Source organism: Zootoca vivipara, chromosome 4 (assembly GCF_963506605.1).
Source record: "Zootoca vivipara chromosome 4, rZooViv1.1, whole genome shotgun sequence".
Lineage (NCBI taxonomy): Eukaryota > Metazoa > Chordata > Lepidosauria > Squamata > Lacertidae > Zootoca > Zootoca vivipara.
Genome location: NC_083279.1, coordinates 49,732,022 through 49,744,795, shown reverse-complemented (window position 1 = coordinate 49,744,795; position 12,774 = coordinate 49,732,022). Strand labels below are relative to the sequence as shown.

The 12,774-nt window shown below is 44.5% G+C and overlaps 1 protein-coding gene across 2 annotated transcripts; it reads left to right on the top strand.

Annotated features, from left to right (window-relative positions):
* Window positions 1-6,779: 6,779 nt before the first annotated feature.
* LOC132591997 (general transcription factor II-I repeat domain-containing protein 2-like) lies at window positions 6,780-9,737 on the top strand. 2 transcript variants are annotated; one of them, XM_060273575.1, is made up of 3 exons: window positions 6,780-7,142; window positions 7,437-7,540; window positions 7,852-9,737. In XM_060273575.1, exon 3 carries the CDS (start codon window positions 7,858-7,860, stop codon window positions 9,670-9,672), a length of 1,815 nt encoding a protein of 604 aa, XP_060129558.1. In that variant the 5' UTR covers window positions 6,780-7,142; window positions 7,437-7,540; window positions 7,852-7,857; the 3' UTR covers window positions 9,673-9,737. The 2 variants fall into 2 exon arrangements, with proteins under 2 accessions (XP_060129558.1, XP_060129559.1); XM_060273576.1 differs by lacking the exon at window positions 6,780-7,142 and having other exon boundaries at window positions 7,205-7,540.
* The last annotated feature ends 3,037 nt before the right edge of the window (window positions 9,738-12,774 follow it).

Below are 12,774 nucleotides of genomic sequence, written 5' to 3'. Positions count from 1 at the left end.
TGGAGAACCAGAGCTACCAACTGGATTTGTTTAATAAGAACAATACCTATTATCTCTCTGTGTGTAAAGGTTGCTAATGCATATTGCATATGTCTACAGGAGCTTATCTGCTTTCTGTGTACAATGAGAAGTAAGAGAAAGTAGTGTGCAATTATTATTTGCCCGGCGTTCTAAAGATGCAGGGAAAGCAAACTCTTTCCCCCCCAAGTCTGAAATACATTTATCTTTGGAAGGATGCTGTTGTGTTTGTTTGTTTCTTGCTAGGGAAATCAGTAGAGAAATGAAATATAATTTACAGCATTATGATCCGCTATGCATGCATAAGCAGTAATGCAATAGCCAAGCTATGCGTTCAGCAACCCCATGCTTCTACTTGAATTGTACCATAATTTATATGCAGGTGGAACCTCAGGTCTGAATACTTGTCCAGGAAAATCCTCCATGTAGAAAAGGAGCTCATTAGGAAGAATGTTAAAGTTAGAATTCATCTTCTTGACATGCCAGTGGGACATTGGCATGACATTTTGGCCATGGAAGAGTACAGTGGTACCTTGGGTTAAGTACTTAATTGGTTCCAGACGTCCGTACTTAACCTGAAGCGTACTTAACCTGAAGCGAACTTTCCCATTGAAAGTAATGGAAAGTGGATTAATCCATTCCAGACGATGAAAAACACCCCCTAAAACAGCAATTTAACACAAATTTTACTGTCTAAGGAGACCACTGATCCATAAAATGAAGGCAATAATCTATGTACTGTACTATAAAATAAATAAGACAGTATTTTAGATGGAAAAAAAATTAACATTTACTTGTTTTTCTTATGTTCACTGATGATAGTCAGTTTGGATGGGGGGCTTTTATCCATTTCTGCAGTCACACAATCAACCAGTACAGTGGTACCTCGGGTTAAGTGCCTAATTGGTTCTGGTGTGCCATTCGCACCCCGAAAAGTACTTAATCCAAGCAGCGATAGTGCGTGTGCATGAAGCGCTGATAGAGCGCATCTGTGCATACGCGTGCGGCGGAACCCGGAAGTAAACACTTCTGGGTCCGCGGAGTACTTAAACTGAAAGTACTCAGACTGAAGCATACTTAACCCAAGGTATGACTGTAACTCAAGGGATATAGCTTCCTATCAGCATTTTGAACTGATGTAGTCTCAAGAGGGCTGTTCCACATGGATATTCTGAATTTGCACTTACTTATCCTTTCTTAATAAGGAAAAGTATATCTCAGTCCTGCCCTTCTCCCTTTTATTGTCACAACTACGCTGTGAAGTAGGTTAAGCTGAGAGACTGTGACTGACCCAAGGCCATCCAATGAGCTTCATGGCTGAACAAGGATCTGCATTCTGGTCTGCAAACCCTAGTCCAACTTCCCAGAGGTCACCAACCCAGTGCCTGTCAGCACCATGACACCTGCAAAGGCCTTTGTTCGTACCCGCAGGCAGGAGCCCCAGGCTCTGAGTGTACATTTTTTAAAAGCAAGTTGTTAGCCCTCCTACAAATAAAGCTACAAAGCAAAATGTGTAGGTAGCTTTCTAAGTAATTTCTGTGAAATAAGCCAGCCTGGCTACTTCTGCCTGTCAGTGTTTTTAGCCAGCGATTATTGAAGTTAGAGCTGTGATAAGTGAGTTGTTTTGACACCAAGCAATAGGGTTTCAATTGCTGCTGTTTCCCCCTCCGCTTTAAAGCACTTTTCCTGCTCTATTTTTTTATGTTTGATGTTTTACTAAGTTTTGTACATGCTGCAAACTGTCCAGAGTGACTGGGGAAACCCAGACAGGTGGGTGGGGTATAAACAACAACAACAACAACAACAACAACAAATTCACCAGGTTGTCTTTTCTCATATAGAAATACAATTATGGTGTGGGGGAAAGTTTACCTTGATTGTATTTTCTATAATGTGTTATGCGGTGTTATTTTTCTAGAAAAAGAGGTTCAGGCAGTGGCCCCACCTGAGAGGTGCTGGAACTGAGTTCTGGTGAGTTCCAGCTGAAAAAAGCTCTGGTGTTACACCATGGATGGCAGCCATTTTGTGTTATTCTACACCCTATGGCACCCATTTTGTGGCTAGAATCTCCCCTCAGAAGTCAAAATGTGCCCCCTGGTCGTAAAACGATGGCAACCCCTGTCTAACCACTTTACCACACTAGCAGGCTCAGTGTAAAAATAGGCCAGGGAGACAAGAGGAACCAAACAGTTATAATATGTGCCCAAACTAAAAGGGCACAGTCTCTTGGTTTTTCTAAAAATAGTCCCCTTTCCCTGGGAGCAAATCAACTTTTTCACACACAGGAGAACTGGATGAACCGATCTATTTGGGAATCATCTTCATTTCATATTGATGCATGGCTTTTTAAAAACCTGCTTAGCCAATACATTTTAAGAGATATCTAGTGCAGCCCAGCAGGGGCACAAATAATTCAAAGCTTCCACAGCTTTATGAATTCTAGATAGGAAATACTAGTTTTCCTTTTAAAAAGTTTCTCAGTACTTTGCTTGGGGTCAAGGGACTTGCAAAAAATATATGTGCTACTTAAATTTTAAGGAACAATGTGTTCAGATTCCCATCCCCAACTGAAGGTGTGGAAATGTAGAACCTGGTGTTTGCAGTGAGGTTCAGAAAATAGTACCTATTTATGTTTTTGTTGCATTTCTTTTTACTTTTGCCCCCTTATTCTCCAGATGTTAAGTATCAATCTACATGTTCAGCTAACTTATTCTTAGTTGAAGTTATGACAGGCTGGTAATCTGGTGCTACAATCCCAAGAAAATGTAATCTGCCACCAGTCTTTGCCTTCTGAAAGACAAAGAGAGAGGCCAGGAAGATAAGAACAGATGGTGTTCTCAGCAAAATGTCATTTGGCACACCTTGGTTGCAGTGTGTGTGTGAGCTCTGCAAGCAACATCTGGCAAGCCATTAATAGAACAGCTGACTGTGATAAATTTCTATTAGCTGCAACTGACTTTAGCATTACATGGTTGACCTGATATTGGGCAATCAAACTCTCAATCTCATTCACATGGAAATTTCAGACAAGTTCATGTTGAAGTAGCACTGTACTGTAGTTAAATGAGCAACCTTTTGCTTTTAATCTATTTGATCAGTTGTAACAATTTTGCTATGCTTGATTGCTTTCCTTCTGAATTTCCCTCTTTTTCTAAAAAGGGAGGGGGTCATGGGAACAGATGTGGCTTTAATAATGGGTTTGAGATCTCTCAGTGGCATTAGCTCAGACTAGAACTTCCACATTCACAGGTAGGCTATCTCTGATGACCAAACATTGGAAAGAAACAAGGGTGCGGATGACTGATCTCCAAACTGCCCTGCTTGTTTGTGAATGTGCTGGATGACATGGACATTTGGTCTGATGATCTAACATGGCAATTCATATAGTCTGAACTTTTTCAGACTGGCTCTCATTGTTTAAAGCAAAAGATATGTGGTTTCTTCAAAACATTATGACAAACTACAAGGTCGTGTCTTGTTCATTTGAATAAGGGTTGTGGCAACAGAGTTCTTGCAGCTAGCAAGAAAGAAGGGGGGTCACTGAGCCTGAGGTTAAATTTGGTCATAACTTTCTGTAGGAGACTCTTAAGAGTCCCATGGACTGCTAGAAGATCAAACCTATCCATTCTGAAGGAAATCAGTCCTGAGTGCTCCCTGGAAGGACAGATCGTGAAGCTGAGGCTCCAATACTTTGGCCACCTCATGAGAAGAGAAGACTCCCTGGAAAAGACCCTGATGTTGGGAAAGATGGAGGGCACAAGGAGAAGGGGACGACAGAGGACAAGATGGTTGGATAGTGTTCTCGAAGCTACCAACATGAGTCTGACCAAACTGCGGGAGGCAGTGCAAGACAGGACCATAGCCTGGTGTGCTATGGTCCATGGGGTCATGAAGAGTCGGACACGACTAAACGACTAAACAACAACAACAACCTTCTTATTTACAATCAATAAATGATCATGTGGGATCAGTGTTGGGGGAGGAAATCTTGATCTCTAGACAGCATGAAAGAAAACACATACCTTCCTAGTCCTTTAAGGGGAGAGAAGCCTAGTATAACCCAACATCTACTAGCCAAGTCTTGTGATAGTCCTTCTGGTGCCAGTTTTAAAAAATTCTTACAGGCCTTTTAAAGCTGACCCTTTGATACATGGTTGTTCAATGCTAGTATTATTTGAGTTTTCTTTCTGTTTCATATTGATTTCTTTATTGCTATTTTTTTTTAGAATTGTATTTTATAGTTTAATCCTTTTTATTGTGCTGTACGTTGTGCAGAGAACTAAGGCATAAAATAAATAAATAGCCAGGTATTTCAATTTCACGATGGCTGAGAGGTATTTCAATCTCATGATGGCTGAGAGCAGCCCAATATCTTCCCCCAAAGGTTCGTGATGATCAGGAGCTGTTCTTGGTCATCATGAGACTACTTTACCTTTCGCCAGCCTGTTCCTGCCTCCAAAGAAAGTGAGTGGACAGGTCCACCTGTCCTCTCCCTGCCCTGGAATCCTCTCCTGCCCAGCAGGTTTTGATATGGGCTCCAGGGTCCACTGTTCCTTCAGGTCCGCTAATGTTTAGAGACTCAGCTCCTGAGTTGAGGTTTCATTTTCCCAGAGAGGCATATGTCTGTGTATGGAAAATACCAAACCCAGTGTTATCTCTTTTGGGTCCTGTTGATAGGTTTGCCAGAAGCAACCTGGATATTTACTCTGTTCCTTTGAAATTAACAATTATGCAGGAGATGACTTTCATCCTCTCTGTACAACTAATGAGAAAGACACAGAGAGGAAATGGACAAAAAGGACCAGGGAAATATTGGGCCTAAGATAGCTGAAAGGGACAGAGTGAATCTCTAAGTTGCACCTTGGCAGTCTATCCTACACCTGAGATACCACCTATATCAGGGGTCCCCAGACTACGGCCCGCGGGCCGGATGCGGCCCAATTGGCCTTCCAATCCGGCCCGCGAAAGGTCTGGGGATCAGCATGGCCATCCCGCACTTAAAAAAAATTTTTTCAAGCCGAGAGCCAAGCCGAGAGCAATTTTCCTCCTTCGTCGCCATTTCCCCCCTCTCCTTCATCGTGGTTGGCCAGCAGCAGCCAATCAAAAAGTCGGAGTGCTTCAGCCAATGGGTGGGCAGCAGCTGCACGTGCACAGGAGGAAAGGGGCTGTGCAAAGCTGGCCGATCGCCATTTTCAGCAGCCGCTTCTAGCCAGAGCAGAGCCAGCCGGAGAAACCCCTTTCTTTGCTGCCGTTCCACCCTCCGCCGCAAGCAGCCCCTGCTGAAAGGTACGTGGTTTGTGTGTGTGTGTGTGTGTGTGTGTGTGTGTGTGTGTATGTTTCTGTGTTTCTGCTTAGCCGCGCTGCCGCTCCCGCCGCCGGAGCTGGGCTGGCCCGACCTGCCGCTTGAAGAGGAGTTGGCCTGGGCCGCCTGGCCACCGCCCTAATGGCCCCCTCCGCAGCCGCCCTGGTGGCTCCCTCCTCCGCCGCCATTGCCGCGGCCACCTTAATGGCCCCCTCCGCAGCCGCCCTGGTGGCTCCCTCCTCCGCCGCCATTGCCGCGGCTCCCTTAATGGCCCCCTCCGCCGCCTGGCCGCCGTCGCCATTGCCGCCGCCGCCCTGGTGGCCCCCTCCGCCGCCGCCATTGCCGCGGCCACCTTAATGGCCCCCTCCGCAGCCGCCCTGGTGGCTCCCTCCTCCGCCGCCATTGCCGCGGCCCCCTTAATGGCCCCCTCCGCCGCCTGGCCGCCGTCGCCATTGCCGCCGCCGCCCTGGTGGCCCCCTCCGCCGCGGCCACCTTAATGGCCCCCTCCGCAGCCGCCCTGGTGGCTCCCTCCTCCGCCGCCATTGCCGCGGCCCCCTTAATGGCCCCTGCCGCCGCCTGGCCGCCGCCGCCATTGCCGCCGCCGCCGCCATTGCCGCCGCCGCCCTGGTGGCCCCCTCCGCCGCCGCCATTGCCGCGGCCACCTTAATGGCCCCCTCCGCAGCCGCCCTGGTGGCTCCCTCCTCCGCCGCCATTGCCGCGGCCCCCTTAATGGCCCCCTCCGCCGCCTGGCCGCCGTCGCCATTGCCGCCGCCGCCATTGCCGCGGCCACCTTAATGGCCCCCTCCGCAGCCGCCCTGGTGGCTCCCTCCGCAGCCGCCATTGCCGCGGCCCCCTTAATGGCCCCCGCCGCCGCCTGGCCGCCGCCATTGCCGCCGCCGCCCTGGTGGCCCCCTCCGCCGCCGCCATTGCCGCGGTCCCCTTAATGGCCCCCTCCGTCGCCACCTGGCCAAATTCTACAATTAAAGGCGCTGGGTGAGTCTCAAGCTCGCCGGCAAGCAAAGCCTCGCTGGCTTGCCCACCTGGCCGTCCCAAACTGAGCGCAAGCTCTCCAAACCGAACCAGAGGGGCGAGTGATCTTTTCGAGGGTTCATCTCATTGGCGAGGAAAAGGCACTTTGCACATGCCTCGCTCAGAGCCGGTACCACGTTACTTAAGTTTGTTAGAGCTTTGTTGCTTTGCCACATATATACCCTCAAAGGGAGTTAGTGAAAAGATGCTTCTTTGCAACTCTTGACTTGCCACTTTATGAACAAGGTTCTCAATTTCCTGCAAGTTGCACAGAAGCTTCTTTATGCTGAATCAGACTATTTATCTAGCCCAGTTTTGTCAGCCCAGCTCTTCAGGGTTTCAGGGGGAGGCCTCTCCCAGTTCTGCATGGAAATGCAATGTATGTTCTCTAACCACCACCGACCCACGAACCTTCCCCTGATGTCCTCCTCACCAGCCCTCTTTGAGCACACCATTTCCCTTTCCTTTCAAGTGTGGCAGGGGGAGGGTGTTGCATTAGACTTGGCTTACATATACTCAAGCCACATCTGTGGTTTTTCCGTGGGGAGCTCCTCCACATGCCTGAGTTGTGGCCAGCACCAACATGAATGGATACATGCATGAAGCAAGCCTTAGCATTGTTACCACCCATCAAGCACAGACACAGCAGACAACTGTTATTAATTACCCCATGCCACCTCATCTCTAACCAGTTTTCTCCCATTGCTTGTTTCCAGGCTTCCTTTGGGAGTTCCAGCCCAGGTTTGGAACAGGAGTTCCTTCTTCTGAGATTCCGGCAGTGCGAAGCTTTTGGGTACGGGTAGGCGCATCTGTCAAAAGATGCTTTGTGTATTTTCTCGCTTTCTTCATGTTAAAAGTCACTTGTTTGGTTCTAGAAGGGCCAAGCCCTGTAGAGCTGTTCTCTCTTGTACAAACCACTTTCTGCTTTGCCAAATGTATATTTTTTCATAAGTATGTCCCCCTGAATTGAGAAGAAATTTCTTATTGAGAAATGAACTTAAAGTTGCAGCCTTGAAATCTGAGATCTTCAGAATTGACTAATGTTCCCCTTTCTTTCCTGCTTAGCTGTTTTCTCTCTTTCCCACAGGCCTCACCCCCAGCTTCTTCGTCCCATCAGTCCTTCCACCTTTTAAAAAGAGGAGACTCTCTCTCTCTCTGCTGCCCACCCAGAGAGAAACGCCAAGGCACCAGGTAAGCAAGCACAGTGGAATGGCCCTTGGCCATATCCAGTGCACATTTTTATGCACATTTTCATGCACAGGGATTAACTCAGTACAGAGTGGAAATAATGTGTTAGTTTAGCAATGCATAGTTAGTTTTCAGAGACGGGCCTAGAATACACATATATTTTATTTTATTCGCTGCTTTGCTTTCTCTTAAGACAGCCCTGAATGGTTATAAAATAGTTAGGGTGATGGCAAATAATCAGTTGTTGCCATTATCATTTTTCTTGCTCTTCTAAGTTTATTGGTATTTTACTGACACCAATTTTCCATCCATAGGAAATCATGTCACGTAAAAGAAAAGTGGACTCCGAGTGCAGAGTTTTCAACGAACAGTGGACATACGACTACTTTTTCACCCAATACAAAGAAAGAGGCGTTTGTCTTATTTGCCACGACACGGTGTCTGTCTTCAAGCAATTCAATATCCAACGACACTACAATACTCACCACAAGGATAGATATTCTTCTTTGACAGGACAATTAAGAAAAGATGAAATAGCGAGACTGAAAACTGCCTTGACAGCTCAACAAAATGTGTTTGTGAAGCGGAAGCAGGAGAACATTTCGTCTTTGCGAGCAAGTTTTCAGATTTCCAGGCTTATAGCCCGCAATGGAAAACCCTTTGTAGAGGGAGAATTTGTTAAAGAATGTATTCTTACAGCCTCCAAAGAGATGTGTCCGGAGAAGACTGAATTGTTTTCCACATTGAGTCTTTCTGGAAGCACAGTGACTCGTAGGATTGAAGAAATGGGGGGAAATTTGCATGAACTTTTGCAAAATTCCTCAGAAAAGCTTCGTTACTTCTCGCTGGCACTGGACGAAAGCACAGATATCCGTGATTCTGCGCAACTCCTAATTTTCATCCGTGGAACAAATGAAAAGTTTGAATTCACAGAAGAGCTTGCTGCACTGCAAAGCATCAAGGGAACAACGACTGGAGAGGATATCTTTGCAAAAGTTCAGCAAACTATCCATGATTTGAAGTTGGACTGGGCTAAACTTGCCAGTATCACAACAGATGGTGCTCCTAGCATGGTGGGGCGTACAAGAGGAGTGGTTGCACGCATCAACCAAGAGATGGACAGACACAATCAGCCACATCCAATAGCAATACACTGCCTTATCCACCAACAAGTGCTGTGTTGCAAAAGATCGCTGAAGTTGGACGCAGTCATGAAAACTGTGGTGTCCTGTGTGAACTTCATTAGAGCTCATGCACTTAACCACAGGCAGTTTCAAGAATTTCTGTCAGAGTTAAATGTTGAGCATGAAGATCTACCATACCACACAGAGGTCCGTTGGCTGAGTCGAGGAAGAGTTTTAAAACGTTTCTACGAATTACTTCCTCAAGTTTATGATTTTATGCTGATGAAAGACAGAGAAGTGCCAGAGCTCCAAGATGACGAATGGAAATGGCTGCTTGCCTTTCTGACTGACATAACCGAGCTACTGAACAGTTTCAATATTCAATTGCAAGGAAAGGGGAAGCTCATTGGTGAAATGTTTGCACATGTGAAAGCGTTCCAAGGGAAATTAGACTTAATTGTTAGACATGTGAAGGAGAAAAACTTTTTTCATCTCCCCACAACTCAAAACCGGTCATTGGGAAATCCAACAGTTCCATTCCCAAAAGAAGCATGTGTGGATTTAGTGGAGAGTCTGCAAAAGGAGTTCCAAACAAGATTTAAGGAGCTTCACATCCATGAAAAGGACATACATCTTTTCCGAAACCCTTTTTGTGTGGACATTGACACTGCAGATCCCATTCACCAAATGGAATTGATTGAACTGCAAACTTGTGATGCTTTGAAAGACGCATTCAAGACAAGCAGCCTTGCAGATTTCTACGCATCTCTCCCCTCAGAGACATATCCAAACATCAGAAACCATGCACTCAGATTTGCAACGGTCTTTGGCAGCACATATGTCTGCGAGCAAACTTTCTCTAGGATGAAACATCTGAAATCTCCCACGAGATCAAGACTGACAGATGAACACTTACATCACTTGCTAAGACTAGCAGTGACCAATATGGAACCAGATATAGACCATCTCATCAGCCAAAAGCAGGCCCATTCTTCCCATTCTTCCCATTGAAGTTTTTGTTGATTACAATCATTCTTTAATTTAAATATTGTATGGTGTTGTTTTATTTAAAATATTATTTTGTGTTGATTAAAATCATTATTTTAAATTTAAATATTGTATTGTTTTTCTGTTTTTTGTGCACCAAATGCAATATGTTCAATGTGCATAGGATTTCGGCTCCCCCCCACCCCCAAAAAATATAGTCCGGCCCAGCGAAGGGTCTGAGGGCGGTGGACCGGCCCCCGGCTGAAAAAGTTTGGGGACCCCTGACCTATATCATTGTACAGCTTCCATGATAAGTTCATAGTACTTTTAAAGTGTTTGTCATGGGTCCAGTATTAATCCTGCTATGTGCAAAATGTATAAACTCTAATCTTGTGGTATTTACTGACTTCTTGTTGAGTTGACTATAAATGATTCTCTGGAAACTGTCCAGCAAAAATTTGCTTTCATTTTTTTCATAAAGCGCTGAAGGATCTATGGAAAATACATAAAATGCAAGTCCATTTCAATCTACAGCAATGAGATTTTTAGAAGAGCAAGCCTTTAACTGTAGATTAGTCATGGCAGAGGGTACACTTGTGAATTGTACACTGCAGAACATGACATCATGTTTAAATAAGACACACAAAAAAATCAACTTGAGAAGTTCCAAACCTCAGAATAAATACTCAGCATTTCTGTAAGGGCTGAGATTGATGGAGGGGCTTGTGTAGGTTCCCCTAGGTCCTAGGAAGCCATGGTTTATGCAAGGAACACTCATTTCATAAACAGTATCATAAACATAGATGAAAAATTATTCAGTTCATTGTTTTTGGTTGTTTCACAAAACACAAATACACAAGCAAAATCAGCAGACATCTTATTGCTTTTATTGGAAAGTACAGTCAATTTATCTTACAAAGAGTAGACCTGTTCAAGAATGTTTAGCACAACCTTCCCACCCAAATGCCCTTCAGATACTTTGGACTACAACCCCCATCAGCCCTAGCTATCATTGGAGGTATAGTCCATCTGGAGGGCTCCAGGTTGGGGAAGGTGGTGGTGCCAAACATTCTTGAACAAATGTACCCTTTGTAAGGTAAATGTACTGTGGAGATACGATGGTGGCAGCCTCCCTCCTTTTTAGTTGCATAAAACTATGCCAAATAGTAAAGGGGAAAAATGTGTCTGGTTCTGGTTTTCCTGATTAGTCTCATATGATAATGAGGCAAGCTTTTCTTTCACTTCTAAGCATCATAATTTTTGATGCCATGCTTCCAGTGAACAGTTGTTCACACCCTTTTGCTACAAGTAACCTGGCAACTACTAACATAAATCCAACCAGTATGATTGCGACTATCTGTTTAGACAAGAATTAAACTGGGAAACTTTCTGTTCAGAAAAGATACTATTTTGGTAATGATGTAGCTGACTTCCTTTCGCAAGCAACATAATGATATTTTTAGTAGAGTGACCAGATGCAAACTGGACAGGTGTTCTGTACCTTTAATATTATGATAGACGAGGGCAAATCAGCTGGAGCAGCTTTTCACCTCTTTGCATGACAACCTGGCAAGAATCCCCTCTTCTACTGAAATGGCAAATGTATGAAAGCCTTGTCTGCCTTTGCACCTGCTATCCTGGTTTTTAATGTATTCATGAACCAGACAGTATAGGAAAATCCAAAGAAGGAAAAAGACTGGATCATCCACACAATTTTATTAAATGATAATTTTTTTTAATATAAAAATGCTTTTTACTAGATTTGAACATCCAGTAACTCTGAAGTGAAAGAAATCATAATTCATTTTTATACCCTGCTGGTTTCTTTACTGTCCTTTGAATAATGGACTAAAATTGAACATTTCTCTTTATATGTTTGTACCTACTTTTGGTCTTTACAGCATGTTTGATACAAAAAGAGACAGAATAAATGTGACACACATGCCCTCTCTTCCTCTCTTTCCTTTGGTAATCTCATTAATCAAGGTCTAAACGTTATTTCCATGCTTCAGAAAGCTTTTCTACAAAAATACCATTCATTTGGTTTCTGTTCCCTGATATACCTTTTTGGCTGCTAAGGAGTTAAACTGTTCTGCTCAAATGCTTAAAAACAACAACAAACAAAACCTGAGCAACTACTGGTAAGGCACCTTTGTGCCTTAATAGATAAGCAAAACTGGGCAAGGTTCTTAAATCTCTGTTATACACACTTTTAATCACAGGCAGAGAACAGCTTGCAGGAGAAAATGAGCAATAACTTAATTGGAGATTCAACTGAGGTGAAACCTGGGATTTTATTTTGTTTTTGTTTCTCCAAGTGTGCCATAAAGTGTTGTCTGGAATTAGGACCTAGAATTGTTAGGTTGGCAAAAAATTTTTTTGCATGCTGTATGAATTCTGTCAGGCTTCCTTTCAGATCAGATATTTAGCAGCTTCATGGACTGAGATGAACAGTCAGCAGTGAAATGATTTCATCATGCCTAAAATAAACACGAACATTCCAGAGTAGGGAACAGGGCAGTCTCGAGCAGGTCGTGCGCCCTGGCGCTGAGGGGTGGAGATCGCTCCGTGCCACCGGGACTCTACCTAGAGCCGGCCCTGGTAGGGAACATTAACAGGGTTCTATAGCAACAAAGATGAAAGATTTGAAAAAAGAAAGGGTTAAAATCAAGATGAAACGGTTCATCAAAACGAAATTATTGAATTAACTTTTTAAAAGGGTGGCTGTGCTAAAAGCCCTCTGGTAAAGAATTATTCAGTGCTATTGAACTGAGACAGCTCTACACTACAAACCTACATTGGTTGAATAGAAGTAAAATTGTCATGGTTTTCCCCAAAGAGTTCTAGAAATTGCAGCAATGTGACCGGCTGAACAATGTTCGATGTCTGTTTAAATCCAAGGCTGCGGCTATGGGAGAAACAAGACTCTTTGGAGATGTTAAGGCTGTGAAGCCCACCATCATAGGCTCAGGTTGTATCTATGTGTAAATAAACCATAAATCATAAAGACACCACAGTCTTTTCTGTGCCTCATTTCCAAAGGAAGCATAAACCCTGGGTAAGCATCTGACTGGAACCCCTGGAATATCACACCACTTGGAGATTGGAGTGGCGTGCAACAATACT

Coding starts and splice junctions, on each gene's coding strand:
- LOC132591997 (XM_060273575.1), top strand. CDS start 7,858: ATGTCACGTAAAAGAAAAGTGGACTCCGAGTGCAGAGTTTTCAACGAA.